We start from the raw sequence: 17,658 nt of genomic DNA, 5'->3' as shown, positions 1-17,658 counted from the left end.
GCTGCTTGCGGTAGAGGTGATGTGGCGCAAGACGTACCTCGTCATGATGGTGAATCTGGTACTAATTTTCAATGTCCAGTTTGAATCATTCCTATTTGGAAGAGAGTCCTACAAATTTTCTCTATTTTCATTGTACGGTGAATGATGAAAGCCTCCATGGTACATCCTTATCTTGCGTATGAGCGGGTTGATGATTGTGGAGTCTCCAACTCCTGGTAAACAGCATTTGCTGAAATCGGCGACTATTAACCCAATGGAGTGACCCTGTGGGGTCAACGGTCTAGTGAGCATCAGTCTTGGTAGTTGGAGCTCAAGGATCCTGACCCATCATCTTCGGTGTCGAATCGCTTCAAGTGCATTTGACAGACAGGCATGCAGAGCAGAAACACTTCATTTATAACTCAAAGTACGAACGACCTTGCTCCTCTTGCTCGAAGTCTAGGGGTCACGCGTGGGTCTCCAGCCCACATAGGTGTGTAACACGAAGGCCTTTGGCAAGTTGTAAGCTCAGTCCTTATGTAGACTTGACTTGTGGTAATGGAGTCGAATCATACTCATATAGCTATTTCTACTTGACTGGTTTTCCAACACGAGTGTGTAGTCCGAAGAGTCAGTAGAGGCCCGTATGAGAGATACATAATGCATCCCAGTTACTGCGTCCAGCCCCGTCGTGCAGCGGTACTCGAATGCGTCAAGGCCCCGCACAGACCAACGCTTGGCAGGACATGCCACGTTCGTGGGGCCATCAAGCCGAATGTCATGATGCATCTACCGCATGATACCGATGCATAGATCCCGAGTCCTCAATATCCAGACGTTTGTGACTACAATCTAGTAAAACCGACCATTGCAACTCAAGTTTGAGTTGTTTGTGGGTATCGCGAGAAGCCAGCCACGTCGTGAGGACTGGCAAACGCCGCAGTATTAGTCGACGAAGCCTCTCCATTCTTTTTTTCCCTTCAGAAGTGTTCGGTCTTTTTGACTCGCCTTCTTCATCCAAGAACGTGACATCTTCATCATCACCTGCCTCCTGATCAGCATCCGGGAGAAATTTCCAAACGAAGAAAGTCCCATTTCTCGCGGGTGGTTCCCCCCGTATACTCCGCCCATAATGCCACCCGTTCCACGAGAAGATCCCACAGTGGACTCGGATTCAGACGTCGAATTCGAAGATGTACCCATCCAGCCATCTCAGCCTCAACCAAAAATTCCAAGCAGTCTAGATCAGCCTTCCGAACATGCGGAATCTGTGTCCGCCAACATCCCCTGGACCCCTGAACTCCACATCCCAGAGCAGCGAGAAACACCCGTGGCATCGGGCTCTGATGCTGAGAGACAACTTCGTGGTCGTCTCAGTATGGCGATTGACCGCATCAATACACGCCAGATGAAAGCTCGGATTGGCATGGATGCGACGAACACACAAGCGGGTCTGACTCGCTACACGAGCATCCAGCAATTAGCCGATGATATTGAGGGCACGGCTGATATGCTTTGGGAATCGGCCACTCGTGAGTTTTCTTGTTTCTTCTCTCCCTTCGTTTTCTCACTTTGTGCCTTCACACAGGAATCGGAGCTACAAGTCCTGAGCTTTGTAGCTGAGTTTGGTATACAAATGGCGCTGTCAAATGACTGACACCCCCTTTCTTATCGCAGCTTCCATCCAGGTTGAAGGCCTGATCACGCTGGCGGGAATTCTGGAGCGTTCCCTGAAAACATACAACTTTGACCCGATTCCAACATTGGCCCTTCTGAACAAGCTTGATTACTACTTTATTGCATTGATGCAAGGTGAACATCCTGCCTCTCACCACAAACTCCCAGGGGCAAGTCCCCATCATCCCTTGGTCACACAGACCCAGAAAGTTCGGATCCGAAGTATTGCAGAAATCACCAGGACTAATCTTTTTGCAATGATGCCGGGGCCTCGGGAGGATGAGATGAATGAGGATGATGATGACGCAGACCAGAAGGATGACTGGGACGAGCCTGAGATGCCGGTGTGGATGATGCAGGCGTCTAAGGTCTATGAGCGTGTGTTGATGCTACTTGGAGATCAAGGAGATCCAAATGAAACAGGTGGATTCAATGAGTTTGATTAGATGTCGAGCTTAGTGGGAGTTGACTGATTAATTTAAGAGATAATATATTCATTACTATCACGATCCACCATGTGGACAGACTACTCAGGTCTTTGACCGAGTTGGAGTTTAGTATATCGGTAAGTGTTCAGCTCGAGTGAATGTAATTCATGTCGAAGACCTAGTAGAGCACATGAAGGTCTCTCAACATCGTGCTCACTGGCCATTTAAGGACTGGGAAAGCGTTGCTCAGGTTCTCTCCTGTAGGTTTACATACGATAGGTTGTGAAACTTCTTGCATGATTTCAATTTCAATCAGTACTATATTTATCCATGCCCACAGGAAGGTATATGCTGAAGCACTTCCGCATCGTTCATCGTAGTGACAGAGACAAGTGCTCCAAAATGACTGTATTCTTAATTTCTTTACTACCTCAAGCCCATAGGCCCATACTCCCATGCTACTGGAATCAACAACTGCAGCCAAGGGCTCCAAAACATTCATATGACATCGACAGCGACGGGAAGCTGGGTGTATTTGTGTAATCAACTGGTAACCCAACCAGCACTGTAACATTTCAACCACTGAAACAGACTTTTCACTTTGCCCATCCGCACCCCGTATCGTCCTGTCATTCCATCTCCCGCCCTGCGGTCTCACTCCGTCATTACCACCCAAATACACCGTGTATCAAGAGAAGCGAGATCCAGCCATCTCTTTGGCCCAAAGGGTAGCGAACCCAAGTGGAGGCGAGCCCTGAAAGTGGAGCCGCTTGGGTCGAAGAGACTTGCTCAGCCTCGGGCCTGAACCACTTGCTGGGTCGGTAGACTCGGTACACGGTACATGGTTGATGCCTTGATGGTACATGAGGTACAGGCCTTGGTCTACAATCAAGGCCGAAAGGGCGTGTATCGTGCTTGGGCACTGAGACTGTTTGATTATGGGGTTCCGCTAGCACAAGAAAGATTTAGTCTCTCTGGAGATGTTTCAAACTATCAAAGTGTTCAAGCAGGTAAAAGCAAGAAGGAAGGAGATTTTCCTCGGATAGATAATGACTTCATTTTCAAAATATACTCTACAATCACCATCGGAGGAGGTTCTGCTACTGCTAGGGCTCGCCCGAAGCTGCGAGTAAAAGACCCAACAATACACGACAGAGCACAGAGCACATACTGTATGAAATATGGTCCAGCCCTAATCCCAAAATTCTTTCTGTGGAATTCCGGAAATCTTGTGTCAGCTTGTGTGCCTATAATGGTGGGTGGTTGAAGCTGTGAGCCATGGTACAAGCATACTGGGGATTCGTTCGATATTCTCGTTGGGGCAGACAATGTGCGTGTCTTACGCGAGTCGCGTATGAAGTGGCAAAAAGGGTGGAATCCGCGAAAGGTCCTCTGTCAGACAGCTATTATTTTTGTAAAGGTAGCTCGGCAAGTCGAATGTGGTAGGAGTAGTGTCAGTAGTTCCATGCTCTGCTCATCTCCTGAAAGTCTATGTCATGTCAATGCCAATCAAGTGCTTTGAATCGACCCTTTGATGGAAAAAAGAGTGTAGCTGAGCGATCTGCTAGAGCTGATTTGGCGTAGTGCGCTAGTAATTAATTTCCCACATGGCCATGGAGCCCTGGAGCCATGGAGCCCTCGGCGCAGTCCAGGACTCAAGATTCAAGCTTATCGTAATGATGAATCATGACTTTTGAAACGTTCGATCATGCTGATTCACTGACTATCTCAGGAAGAATGGTTACATAGGCTACTATCATTGACATTGAGTGTTCCACTTAAACTTACAATTGCATTCATAGTAAGGTAAAGTGTTTTTAGTAACTCTAAAAAGCCAGTGGTCTTGCGCATCAAGGAAATGGTGATCTTTGTACAGAATGTTACAGAACAGCCGCAAGCACTGGCTGCACCAGTCCCGCCTGCAATAAGGCAATGACTAAGGCGGGTCTCATGAATGATGAAGTTATGTTACGGTCGCAGAATCTTGCTCGTGAGTCGTTAGTTACGCATCCGTCGTCTACTGTATTGAATATCCATGTATTTTGTATTATCGCTTTCAGACTTTCAGGCCTTCAGCCCGGATGCAAGGACCAGCTGGCAGCTGGACCTTGTCAATTGAATCACAGAAGACTGGTACTGTATAGTCAACGCCCATCAAATGATCAGGTATCAACGGTCAATCTACGTTATAGGATAGATTTACACCTGAATTATGATTATGTACCTTGTTTAGTATTGCCTGTCCCCATGGATCAGCAATGATAATCCCTTACACATACCACAACAAAGTAACAAACATCCTCCGACAACCCTCCGACTGAGACCCTTCCGTAGGTCATGGTGGTATTTATACAGAGAGAGATAATCATCATGAGCAAGTCCGCAGAACACGCGTCACGGCCTGAGCAAATCCGAGGGATAGAAAGGTTCTTACCTGATCTTGAAGCTATGGTAAGTCCAGGAAGAAAGCTAATATGGCTCGACTCGGTACGATTTTCGGTTGAGACTCCAAAGTGAGTCTGCTTGTCCTGAGGTACGTGAGTAGAGATACCACTGTACTCTGTAGTAGGTTGGAGATGGTTGGTCACTATCCTCTCAACTACTTGAGATAGAGATCGGATGAAATCCATTTCCGTTTCTTGAATCCTCTTCAACTCATGATGGAAGATTGGCAGAACCTCGAATATGACAAGAGTGTAAAATCTCTACAGAAGTCAAAGGCGACCTGCCAATTTGGTATGAGCCTCACAGGTTCACAAGCCTCACAGGAAGCTGAGTCTGACTAGCTGAGAAGCTCGAGTACGGTACTGAAACAGTCTCGAAACTGCGGGCTTTTGTTTGTGATTTATGTTTCTTTTACAGTTCCTGAATTACGATACAGGCTCAAAGTTCCACAAGCTATCCAATCATATGCTCTAACGAGCTGTTGATCCAGCCCCAGGGAACCGGTTCAGCCTGATCCTGTGTATGCAGCCGTGACGTACTTGGAATTATCGATGATGATTAATAAGGCATCCTTGCTTTCAGTCATCTCTGTGGTGATCAGTTCCTGATGCAAAGCATCCGTGCCTGAAGAATCCCTTCTTCGGCTCCTATCATGCAGAAGAATTGTATTGTCCTTTTTGTAGCTAGATACTACAAACATTGAAATCAGGACTATGAATACTTACCGATTCTACACATCTGAAAAAGGTCAGCATGATCTTATGTTTTGGCCTTGTTTCTCAGGGACTCATGTACCGTAGCAGTCACGCAGTGTCACAAGTTGACAACATCTACAGAAGTACAGCTCCGGAAGAGGTCACATCAAATCTGTACCTGGCATGGCTAATACTTTCGATCGCTCTCACGGCCCTCGATCAGACTTGAAATTGTTGACTCGGACCATTGGTGTAAACTTTTCTCGCTCGAGTCACCTGGTCACATTGATCCTATCTAAGGAATAAAAACTCGTCGGGCGCAGCATCGGGCAATTAATATCGTGTTTGCCGTTCTTGAAGAAAGAAGCAAACTGTGACGAGTCACATTTTGCACTCGACGACCCCTCCCGGGTCACGGCCCTTGCAGATTCTATGCAATGGTGTCCATTTGAGGAAACTGTTCCTTTCAGACTCCAGCTAGTTGTTTTTGCTCTCCTTTGAGTGTGGCGAGGCGGTACTTAGTCTTACTTCTCACACCCGTTTACGACAAGATACAGGAGGTATCTTTATACCTGCTCCGACCTTTGATTCGAAACCGACTTTGCAAACACCGCACGCTCAACGATAGTACCTCTAACGAAAGCACGCCCAGGAGAGCCACCAGGTCAATCTCAAAGCTCTCGAAGAGGCACTCAGAACCCTGGCATGTCTAGGATCGCCTATGTAGACGATGTCACTAGACTTTAGCTTTCTTATAGGCTCATAGCTTCATTGTACTTTGTGCGTTGATCTTGACCCGAGATCCTGGGTATCAGAACCACACTTGCATCCACCTGCATACCTCTTAACTCTATCTCTCCTGGGTTATTCATGTGCAAAAATGACCCTTGGGCAGCATCTTGCGCTACTCGGGTACCATATAACCTGCCATGGTAAGTCAGCTTGAGGATTTTATCATTCGCGTGATTGGCATACTGCAAGTGTACACTTGTACAGTATGCAACTGTATATACTTTGTCGCTTGTTCCGAGGTCTTCCTTGAAATTGGAAGTAGATATGCACTGGGAGATGGGGTGAATCTCAAGTATTGCAACATGTGTACTGTCTTGTGTCCCTGGCCCAGGAAGTCAAGCTCGATCGAAGTACATGTAAGGTTGAAGCATAACTGATATGAAGCAACGCCTGACTCACATACAGTGGCAGGCTTCCACAGACCGACGGACTAATGAAAAACAAACACTGACCGTATGTATGTATTTGCATATGTGTATAGTAGCGATTCGCTTCTACATAGCGAATCCAGCGATGTCTATCATACCAAACTTCGACGGGAGCCAGCTTCGAGTCTTGAAAGTTGGCCAACTTGGCCAAGCATGAGCTCTTAGACATACAGTACCATACTGAGACCATTTCTGTACGGTCATTTCGTTTCCAGTGTATTCTCAGTGAAATGCCCGAGCTCTCTCTTTCACCACTGGAACGGCCCCTCACTGAAGGCCGTGGGAGGCTTTTTCCACTCGTAATAATTGAACCGTTCGTTTCGCTGGGGTTTCGCCCTTTTCCATAGGAAAAACCGGGTCCCAAGTCGGTCTCGAAGAGTAATCCAATCTGAGATTTCCCGTTCTTCATCGCCTTCTCTTCCCCTCCTCCAACTTTCTTCCCCTCCCGCCTCTTTTCCCATTGTTTCCATCCCTGCTTCGTTCTGTCTTGCGCCGTTCCGGGAGTTGTGCTTTTTCTAGGTCTCTCTCGCAAAGTCTTCTCTTCGTATCGTTTCGTTTGAGCTTTCTTGAGGTCTTCTTAGCATTGCCCTTGGTAAGTTTCCACTACTACTTCCCGCCATTTCCACCTTTATCTGCACCCGCGAGAAGAAAAAAGCCTCTTTCATCATGCCATCAAATCTACTTCCACCCTGCCACTACACGCGCGATCTATCCGCAACATCGAAACACATCAGAGAATGATGCAAGCCCTGGCACCACCGTCACGGCTCAAAGTGAACTACGCTCGATAGGTGCCAGGTCGACGTGCGATGTCATAGCGCAAAGGCTCAGCATCTCGGGCAGCTCTGCTCTTTTCCCAATGGCTCCGGGAACCGTCGTTGCGTCTGCCCGATTCCGCCCGCCGCCCAATGCGACCAGTCTACGCTTGCCCCAGCATACCAATATCGTGTCGCGGTCGTCGCAAATATGATCGAGTAATTGGCATAATGTGAATAACAGTATCGATGGACCGCACGGAAATCGTGTTGCGCAACCCTAAATCGGGGCTTCAAGCTACATGGATGAGGAAGTGGCCGCATGCGGGCGCTCACCTACCCGGAATGCTCTCAGTCGCCAATACTGTCACATTTTCTGTCTCACGCCATCACATTGACTTCACCGCCCGCTGGTTCCTGATCGATCATTGTTGCTGCTTTCTGATGCAAAGGGTTTCAGCGATCCGAAGAAATTGCGTGAGACTTCATTCTATCACTATGGCAAGCGGAGACATGGTCGCAAGGAATTGGGTTAGCGACTCGCGGTTCTCTCGCCCAACCCATTTACTCCACACTCGAACCTGGGTCACTTTCGCTCAATTTTGGCTTATCTTCCGCTTTGCGATTTGGCTTCGTTTATACCTTGTCGCTGGCACCTAGCTGCCAGCTGATACAACCTTATCGTCACGTGCATGGGCAGCCAAACATCCCACAACCCTCTCTCACTCTCCTCTCTCACATGCACTCTTTTTTCTCTCTTTCAACTTTCTTTTTCTAACAACCACGCAAGTCTCTGCAGGAAAACTTAGCGCCGGTTTCTTACCTACTGGGTTGTCTTACGGTCTCTTCTTAACGACTCCACGAAGCTTTTAGGCCGTCTCATATCTTTACGTCGAATTTCGGACAAGTTTGATTTTTCGCAAGCCACCATGTCTTTCCAGAACTTCGATACCTTCCCCAACCAGGACGCTGCCGCCGCTGGTGGTGCGCCCCCTCAGGCTGACACCACCATGACCGGTCAGCCTGACAACAACGGTGCTCCTTTCCAGGGTGCCGCTGGTGATGCCGCGTCTGCCTCTGGCCCTCAGCAGGGCGCTGATGGCAAGACCACCCTTTGGTAGGTTTCCTTCCCTCGCATGATCTGAGACATCTTCGTTGCGACTCCGCCAAAGTACAGCTTACTGACCCGAGCCACAGGATGGGTGAGCTTGAGCCCTGGATTGATGAGAACTTCATCCGCAACCTCTGGTTCCAGATGGGTGAGCAGGTCAACGTCAAGATGATCCGCGACAAGTTCTCTGGGTAAGACACTGGCTTCTCTTGGCTGTCTAGGTGACGGAACCCTTAATGATCCTAATGATGATAGTAGGAGCAACGCTGGATACTGCTTTGTCGACTTCGCCTCCCCCGCTGCTGCTGCCAAGGCTCTCTCGCTGAACGGTACCCCCATGCCCAACACCAACCGCGTTTTCAAGCTGAACTGGGCCACTGGTGGCGGTCTTGCTGATCGCAGGTGAGACACCAACTCTGATATGGCTCTGACAGCTCCACAGAGCGTTCGTTTCTTCGTTAAATGCTGACGATATTCTTTGCCCTCGCGATAGCCGTGATGACCGTGGCCCCGAGTTCTCCATCTTCGTTGGTGACCTCGGCCCCGAGGTCAACGAGTACGTTCTGGTCTCTCTGTTCCAGAGCCGGTTCCCCTCTTGCAAGTCTGCCAAGATCATGACCGATCCCATCTCCGGCATGTCTCGTGGCTACGGTTTCGTTCGCTTCTCTGATGAGAACGACCAGCAGCGTGCTCTTACTGAGATGCAGGGCGTTTACTGTGGCAACCGCCCCATGCGTATCTCCACCGCGACCCCTAAGAACAAGGGTCCCGGTGTTGGTGCTGCCAACATGGGTGGCATGCCCGGCCCCGCTGGCATGTACCCTCCTATGGGTGGTCCCCCTATGGGTTTCTACGGTGCTCCCCAGCCCATGAACCAGTTCACTGATCCTAACAACACCACCGTCTTCGTTGGTGGTCTGTCTGGCTATGTCACCGAGGATGAGCTTCGCTCTTTCTTCCAGGGCTTCGGAGAAATCACCTACGTCAAGATCCCTCCTGGCAAGGGCTGCGGTTTCGTTCAGTTCGTCCAGCGCCACGCCGCCGAGATGGCCATCAACCAGATGCAGGGCTACCCCATTGGTAACTCTCGTGTCCGCCTCAGCTGGGGCCGTTCCCAGAACAACTCCGGCCCTGCTGGCAGCCCCTATCGCCCGGCTCCCCCTCCTCCTCCCATGTACCCCTCCATGGGCATGCCCCCCACTCACCAGTACGGCGGGTTTGCCCCAATGAAGGTTAGCAGTCACCCCGGCAGCCCGGCCCCCGAACTCTCCTAAAGTTTATCAGGCTCGGTCGGCTGACTAGTCATCTTCTCTTCCAGTAAGCGCGTTCGTCTTTGATTGAAAGCACCAGCGGGAGTTGTTCGCATCGTTTCAACAATTGGGGGTCTCTTTTCTACCCTGCCGCCCTTTTCTTGTTTCTCCAAAACAGAGTTTGCTCTTTCTCCACGCCTAGTTTCTGCGGTTTTGCCATTGCCCCAATTCTCAATAGCCTCTCTGCGCTAAGCAGCTTCTGATGAGCATGCTCCCTGCTGCGCAACGCATATTTCGTTGAGCGCTTTCAGCTTAGCAAGATCCGAGCCCGTCTTCTTGAATCTTTCTTGGTTTTGAATTTTGCTGAGGTTCGCCCTTCAGTTTCAAAGGATCTACGGATCAATTCTATTTCCTTCTTGGTCTTCACCTCCCTTTTTCTTTACTCACTTTTCCCATTTCCAATTTTCCAAATTATGTAACCCCTCCTATGCCCCCTTCCCGTCGATCTGGTCCGCTGGCCAGGTCAGTACGTGCTTTGCCCTTTTTTCAGTCTGTTCCCCCACGCTCGATGCCCGTCTCAGTTATTTTATGGATATCCTGCTACAGTTTCCGCTTTCCGTCAATTCCTCGCTTAAAAAGGTGGTGCCGTTTTGCGTGTAACGAGAGTCCGTATCTTCCATGTGCTTCTTTCTCTTCTTATGCTTTATGGGCAGGCCTCTTGCGAAAGAAAAGTTCCACCATACTTCCGTATCTTCCATATCTTCCATCATTCTTTTAGTATTCTTCCTACAGTTTCCTCTATCTACCATTGCTTCCTGTTGGCTGAGCAAGCAGACTGGACTACTTCCTCTTTTCCTTGGTCTCCTATAGATATGGGTTTGCTCATTCACCCATGTCCCTTGTCTGTCTGTGGGATGGCAATCTCGAAGACGCTGTTCTAGCTATATTGATACCAATTTGTACATGATCTGCTTTGCATGCTCAACGTCATTCGCTTTATCTTTATCCAGCTTTTGATAGAACCGTCCGCCATCCCTTGTCTTTCGGACTCGGTATAGGAGGTCCGGTCCCTTGGATTGAAGACGGTCTATCTTATTTTATGATCATGATTGTCATCACTCTGGCTGCTGATGATGTCGGTGCTGCTATTCGAAAATTCATCATGCTGATCAAGCTGTTGTGTATAAGTCGTTCGGAAACCCCGTTACGTCTGAATCACGCGGTGCTTGATCTGCCTGATTTAACACAACGTTCAAGGCCTCGAGATGGGCAAAGGCAAATACAGAGGTATGCATGACATGAAGCCGTCTTCGGTGGCAGCCTCGAGATCGAACAAGCATGAACGTCGGATGTCAGTATCGCCTCGAATATCAGACCTCAATTCCCTCGAGATCGGCGCTTTCCAACTCCTATATATCTCGTGTTCCGCATGATGTGTGAGGCTCAGTCGTGGGTCAGGAACTCCCTTCTGCTTTGGTCAATTCCACTTCCGTCACCTTCCAAATGGGGTTCTGTACTTGCGTTGACGGTTGCCCTACCGACACAACGTTGACGTTTGCTCCTTCAACGTGGACGTGTGCCCCGATGTTGACGTTTGGTCTCTCGACATGGACGTGGGCCCCGAGGTTGACGTTTGCTCTCCTGAAAGCCCATGGTCCTTTAAGAACTCTCATCTCTTCCCACGATTCTTTCTTTCCTTCTTCCCCTCCCCAAACCTTCACATCTCTGTTGGTCCCCCTTGGCTTCTGCTTAGCTTTTTCTCTGCGGCCTCTCTGCTTCCCCTCGCCTTTTTCCCTGCTCCCCCCCCCTTTAGCTCCCGCTTCCTTTAATAGTTCACGCTGAGCCGACGAGATTGCATTACCTGATCACCAAAGTCAGATCAAAATGCGTTACAACGTCTGGGATGTGGTGATCTATCCCGCGGACACTGGAATCCCGCTTCAGGAGTATCAGGTGAATTACCAGGTGGTTCAGGATAGAGACTCGCCATACCTGACCAATCCTGACCTGATGCAACGAGCATTGGGAGCCAACGATGTGGTAACTTGGGGTAAGGTCCCTCTCATCACTTGTTTCATTCCCAGCATGAAAGAGCTTGTGCCCATGCAAGTCTCGATCCATCACTGGGCCTATCCTGAGCCGACCTGGATCACTCTTTCGACCATGATACCGGGCGATACATTGGTCTACGGCATGCGGGTTCTGGTTGACGGCGTGTGCCTTGGGTAAGACCTCCATGTTCCAGAATGATTCAGGATGCTCAAATGCAAGACTGACGCTTGAATTATAGGGGTAGCTGGTTCACTCCCTCTTTGGCGCATCCATTCACTCTGAGTAAGTCCTCTCCCACGACACATTGATGCAGGCCATCTTTTGATATCACCGCCGAGACTAACGTATCATCACAACAGGACACAGCTCAGGTACGCGTCACTTCCCGCAGATTTAGATCGAGTCTAACGTTAATAGTGAACGGCGGCCAAGCTCATGGGCCCCTTCTCCGATTCCCTCCATTCCATCCGGAGGTACTGAAAATGGGCGTCGGAGATGCTAACGCCTCTCTTGGCCGAATCAAGGTCGTTATCTCGGAGGGTATTGCTCGCCCTGGCTGGGAGGTCATTGAGCCAATTCACGATGTGGCCATCTTCAGCTTCCAGCATGTTCCTCACGGTAAGTGACGGCTAAGTGACGTGAACTCCGCTCAGCTTTCATCTTTATCTTCGTCATTTGCGGCAGCTGATGTTCTCCTCAATCAGTGGCCCTGAAATCTGCGCAGATTGCATGGCCCAATCCTTACATGTGGGGTTCAGCAGCTCCCAGATGGGCCGTGCATGGTCAGCGCTTCTTCCATAAGGCCATGGCTCATGAAGCAGGCCCCGAACATGACCGTAACGATGATGACCAAGCCACTCCCCGTGCTTCTCAGTCAGCAAAGCGCGACAGTCCCAGCCACGGCTCGTGTGGTAGTCGTCCCTTCGACATCACCATACCCCAGGAAGCAGGCCCACAAGGCAACCCCCATGGCCCTGCCAGCCCCCGTGCTTCTCAGTCAGCACAGCACGGCATTCCCGTCCTTACTGGTGGAGCGGTATTTGCATCTGGAGATACATCCATAGCGGGCCCAGCTGCATTCTGGAAGGCGGGTTATCAACGAATTGCGAGCACTTCCAGATCGGTGACAAGCGCGGACCACATCCCACATGGGGCTCCCAAGACGCCGCCTCATCCCAAAGCCAAATCGCAGGAAGGCACAAAGAGACTTCCAAGGGATGCTCCCAGGACGCCTTCGTCACGCCGGAAGAAGATCCGAGCAGAGCTGGTCAGAGATGCCCTCAAGACGCCGTCCCCGCTCAGGGCTAGACGAGATGAGACGTCTCGGCGCTACGCTCGTAGATATCTCAGCGGCCGCGTCGATCCTGCGCTGGTGGGTTCACCTTCCCCGCCACGTCTGGCAGCCCATCACGGTTCCCAGTCCTTGTCAAGTGATGGTTCGATTTCTGAATCTGGATCGTCCATCAGCAACCGTAGTACTCGCTCTTCCCGAAACGGGGTGTTCATGCCCGACGCCAACGTGGACTCGCCTGAGGTGGATTTGGATCCCTTGCTCTCACCTGAAACAATTAGACACCTGCTTTCAGATTTGCCGGAATTCATTGCTGCAGATGAAGGCCGGGCTCGTACTCCTGAGGGCCCAAGGAAGGGAACAGGTCTCTTTGCGCGCCGTGGTCGGGGCAGACGCTGAAAATCTGAGGAAGGGGAGGGATCTTGGTTTGCTGGGTGTGGGCGAGCATGGCTCCAGGAGTTGTTTAGGGAGTGCATCTCGCTTGTTTGCATATCTTTGCTGATGGTTTACTTGGGGGTGACGTAATGCGAGTACGCGTGGTTGTTGTTTGTTTTTTTTTTGGTGCTACTGTAGAGTGCTTTTCGTCCGACATCGGTCGTAGTTGGCAACAATCGTAGAGTTTCATCGATGAACTGGTACCTGAAACTCCCTGGCTCTATACCTATGCAGCTCTGCATGGGAGGTGACACAAGCTTGCGCGTTGTACATTTCGCCTCAGTGGCATATGCGACTGGGCGTTCGCTTCAGATGAAGCCTAATTTTAATTGTAGTTTGAACTTGATTGACCAAGTTCATCAAGGATAGTTGCTGATATTCTTTAGGGAACCATACTGCCTGGCTAGTCAGAAGCACATTGAGAGCTATGTACCTCAGTCCCTCCATATTTATATTGCACTTGATGCGATCAAGACTACTTGGTATATAATTGTAGGTTTAGAAATAGTAGCTATCACATATGTAAGTCTTGTATAATCCCTATATCCTGCAATGCCCTGTAGAAAAGCTCTGGGTCTTTACTCATTCAGTCTCGTCTGTTCTTGTTATCCCAGACTATAAGTCCAAACAGATGAGAGTCGAGCCACATGGACCTATGGAGCACATGATCTTGCGTCTTCTGTCAAGCCTGACCACCGCTCAGTACGTTTCCTTGACCGCATCCAATGTTCGTTGGTTTTCTGACAGGCAGAACCAGCGCGATGTTTCTGTGCGCCTCGCCTTGTGCGAGAGAAACCCATTTCAAAGACTTCGATTACCCACCTTGCTTTTTTTTTTTCTCTTCTCTTTTCTTCTTCTCCCGCACACACCACATTTTCATTCCGACGCTCTTTTGAAAGTATTTTCAACTCAGCTCACTTGATTTGGTTTCCTCCTGGTCCTTTGGCCTTGATCTTGCGCGTCTCGTTGCTTCTCGTTCTTCTGTACGATTCGCAAGTTCTGTCTACCTGTTTCCCTGTTTTCATCTGCTGCCCCAGAATCAATAGCCTGTCGTTCCCTCAAGATGTCCACCCCTATCAAGGATGTCCTGCAACAAGCCGCGAGCCCATCTGACACTAAGCGTGAGCTGGCCGACAACCCCAGTGGACAAACTCTCCAGCGAATCTCGGCTTGCGGCAACGGGCAGACCGTGGGTGATGAAGGACCTGCTACGCCACCCCCGAAAGTAGGCAGTGTATCCGTGAAGAGTGACGCCACCGAAGAAGGTGAAGTCAGAGACGTCCCAGTCTCGCAGGTCTCACGGGATCGGTCACTTATGGGCGACAACGTGAGCTATGGAAGCTCTCCAAGCAAGGCGAGAGGTGGTGCAAGCAAGACGTTGGCGTCGAGCCCGAGTGGCTGCAATTCCAGAGCTCTGCCTTCAACGCCAGTCCGTCAGCTGGCAACTGGTCCCAGACTGGCAGACATTCCACAGGTCGACGTGAACGATCCGAGTTTGGATTATCAGGGCCAGGTAAGGAATACACCCAGTCATCAGGTTCCTCGCACACCACTAACACTGAAACAAAAATTTGTATAGCTCACACTCGGTGCCCTCGACGTGGACAGCTTGCCTGACAAGGCTGTCCTGTTTATTTTCAACATCTTCTGCCTGGCCGGTCGTCTGTCGGCACGGCTCACGCTCAAGTACACGTCCTCAGATTGTCGGCAGATCTGGGCACGCTTGCAGCTCTGGGGCCACACAGTCTACTCTGGCCATCGTGAGTCTGCATATGAGGCAGCAGTGGAAGCCTATCGACTGGCTCTGAAGGCACTTGCGGGGGAGAACCCCAATTGGCTCGTTCCCCCTAAGCCTTCGCATTTCCCACCAGAAACCTCGCAGAAGCTCGGCGAATCTCGCTGGAAGTGGAAGAAGCTTCTTCAAGGTATGTCTTGAGACTCTTGTATCCTCCTCCCTGATTTTTGAAGTCAAATGTACTTGTGTAATCTCACTTACTGACTTATCTTTACTCTCAAGAGTTCGTTGACCAGGCAGGCATGGACAAATTTGTGTACGCCTGTGGAAAGAAGAAGCTCTTCGTCTTTGGCCGCTCCTACCGGTCTGTCTTCTTGTCTGGGGCAACTGAGCCCGAAGTCGAGAGAGTGGCTCGAGGCACCGAGAGGGCAGCATATGACGTTGAGAGAGCGGCCCATGAAGCCCTCTTCGAGCGCTTGGTCAGTGACAGAATTGACACGAGTGCCATCCTGCCTGCAGACTCTCGGCTGGCGTTTTGCGAGCCTAGTCGTGCTCCTGCCTCTCGACTGCTGAAGCTGCCCGAGCCTGCTCGTCCTGTGGCCTCCACTGCCCACGAGACCAAGTCCGATGTTGCAGTCTCCACGGGCCCAGATAACCCTCCTTTGCGTGCTGCAGGCTGGAGCAAGCTCCATGTCCAGGAGCTTGCAAAGATGAACCCTACAGGCAGGCTCCGGCGAAAAGCCAAAAGTTCCGGTAAAGGTAGTGGCAAAGGTGGTGACAAAGACGGTGGGAAAGCCAAGAAGCTCATTGACTCGTGGCGGCCTTCCCAGTCCGCCGACGTAGCGCCGGCCGAGCGTCGTGGCGAGCTGTTCATGGTGCATGACAATGTGCCATCGAAGCGTAAAGCTTCCCCTGTTGCTCCAAGGCCAGACGTGATGCTCTCGCGACGCAGCCTGGGTCGATCGCCACCTGCCAAGCGTCGTCGGGCCGAGAGCCCCCGGGAAGCTGGAATCTCCAGTGGAGGTTCTCGAGCGGGTCCAGGAACAGGTTAGGGCTCTGGGCCCAAGGCGTGGGGTACCCCATAGAAAGGTCATGGATGGTGAGTACTCCCTGTTACCATGCTCTGTGACTTCATTCTCGAACAAGCATGTCGAACCATTTTTTTTTTCAAATTGTGACGTGCGCAAGCTAACATTTATTCAGTCCTATGCCGCGAGTTCGTCATCAACTGCCCCCGCTTCGAAGTGACGAGCGAGTCCACAGGGACCAAGGTGCGCGCCTACTTTCTCCAGCACGCACCCCTGTTTGGCTCAGAGGACCCCATCACCCTGTGCACGCTTCCGGTCGGTGTGAATGGTGAGATGGCCCAGTCAATCGGAGTGAAGAGAGTCATTCTTCTTCTCCTCGACACCTTTAAGGAAAAGGTGCCACCGTATGAGCTACGGGCTTGGCAGGGTCGCCTGCAGTTCCTGCTAGATTTGGAGGCTGAAGTTGGCCGAAACCTCCAAAAGCAGACTGAAAAGGCTAGAAGATGAGCGCGAGACCATCATTGACGGATTGACGTTGCACAATTCTCATGACCATTTGTAAAACACCTTCTAAAGTTGTCTTTCTGGCGCGTTTTTCGACGGTCTTTCCAACGCATTTTCCGTTCGTCATTAAAATGCGTTGTACGTCCATCTGTCTAGATCAGTCCGTGAGATGACTTGTCTGGTTATGATGCCTCTTTCTGCTGGTTGTTATGATTATGATTATGATGATTAATGAGTTCGAATGACTGTACATTATCATGATTATGGAATGTGTCAGCATCTTGTGTGGTCCTGTCTGTTTACTTTATTCGCTTTCTCATGAAGGTTTCTCTGTTCATTCTCATTCTTCGTCTTATTTTCGTTAACCCTTACCCCGTTACTCGTAGTAATCTTGCCCAACCAACTCATAGAAGATCTCATAGGACGACTTCTGTTGAAATACTAGAAGAACCTCGTTCGAGACTCGAATCGTAACCCCCCACGCATGAAGCTGGTTTTCTTTGACGGGTTTCAACCCGTCAAAAACACCATCACTCAACCGATCAGCAACTACCATCATTCTACCACCGTCACAAACAACTAGCGTTCCACAGTAATGTGTATATGGAATTCAATTTTCGCATTAAGAATGCGTACGTCCCGCTCGGAAGTGCGAATATCGTTCATTCCGCAATATTTTCTATATGAGCAACCAATCACGCATTAGGCCCTTTCCATAAAAGACGTGCCGCCCTTTCAAAAAGACCATATCCGTCTACGTTACGTTTGTCTAGAAGAACCGGTTACCTACATTAATAAAACACCCAAGCTCAGCGACAAGCCCTAGCCCAATGTGAGACGGGAGGCCCCATGCAGCAACAAGAACGAAACAAACATCAGAGCAAGAGAGGCCGTTCCTGTCCTAACGCATCGGAGATCTGCGGGCCAAGAGATCAAGCAAGAGTCTGTAGCATGTATATTTAGTATATGATCTTACTGCTATACTGATTGTGACTCGGAATCGACTGGACGTGGTCAGCGAGCTTTATTCTGTTAGTGTGTGGAAGTCGTGAT

General features: G+C 50.1%; 4 protein-coding genes across 4 annotated transcripts; all 4 read left to right on the top strand.

Moving 5' to 3' along the window:
- Nucleotides 1–1,111: 1,111 nt before the first annotated feature.
- On the top strand, nt 1,112–2,102 carry N7539_006926 (uncharacterized protein; the record flags this gene model as incomplete). Its single annotated transcript, XM_056936527.1, has 2 exons — nt 1,112–1,511; nt 1,657–2,102. The coding sequence occupies 2 exons, from the start codon at nt 1,112–1,114 to the stop codon at nt 2,100–2,102; spliced, it is 846 nt and encodes a 281-aa protein (XP_056788462.1).
- Nucleotides 2,103–8,128: 6,026 nt separating this feature from the next.
- Nucleotides 8,129–9,584, top strand: N7539_006925 (RNA-binding protein; the record flags this gene model as incomplete). Its single annotated transcript, XM_056936526.1, has 4 exons — nt 8,129–8,316; nt 8,397–8,501; nt 8,569–8,712; nt 8,804–9,584. The coding sequence occupies 4 exons, from the start codon at nt 8,129–8,131 to the stop codon at nt 9,582–9,584; spliced, it is 1,218 nt and encodes a 405-aa protein (XP_056788461.1).
- Nucleotides 9,585–11,444: 1,860 nt separating this feature from the next.
- Nucleotides 11,445–13,302, top strand: N7539_006924 (uncharacterized protein; the record flags this gene model as incomplete). The annotated part of the gene is made up of 4 exons (XM_056936525.1): nt 11,445–11,785; nt 11,851–11,894; nt 12,030–12,230; nt 12,317–13,302. 4 exons carry the CDS (start codon nt 11,445–11,447, stop codon nt 13,300–13,302), a joined length of 1,572 nt encoding a protein of 523 aa, XP_056788460.1.
- A 1,099-nt stretch (nt 13,303–14,401) lies between these two features.
- Nucleotides 14,402–16,608, top strand: N7539_006923 (uncharacterized protein; the record flags this gene model as incomplete). Its single annotated transcript, XM_056936524.1, has 5 exons — nt 14,402–14,851; nt 14,918–15,263; nt 15,356–15,973; nt 16,026–16,172; nt 16,277–16,608. The coding sequence occupies 5 exons, from the start codon at nt 14,402–14,404 to the stop codon at nt 16,606–16,608; spliced, it is 1,893 nt and encodes a 630-aa protein (XP_056788459.1).
- Between the last annotated feature and the right edge of the window lie 1,050 nt (nt 16,609–17,658).

Source organism: Penicillium diatomitis (assembly GCF_028827545.1).
Source record: "Penicillium diatomitis strain IBT 30728 chromosome Unknown utg000009l_segment0_segment0, whole genome shotgun sequence".
Taxonomy (NCBI): Eukaryota; Fungi; Ascomycota; class Eurotiomycetes; order Eurotiales; family Aspergillaceae; genus Penicillium; species Penicillium diatomitis.
Note: the sequence above shows the minus strand (reverse complement) of the source record. Positions and strands in the feature narration are given on the sequence as shown.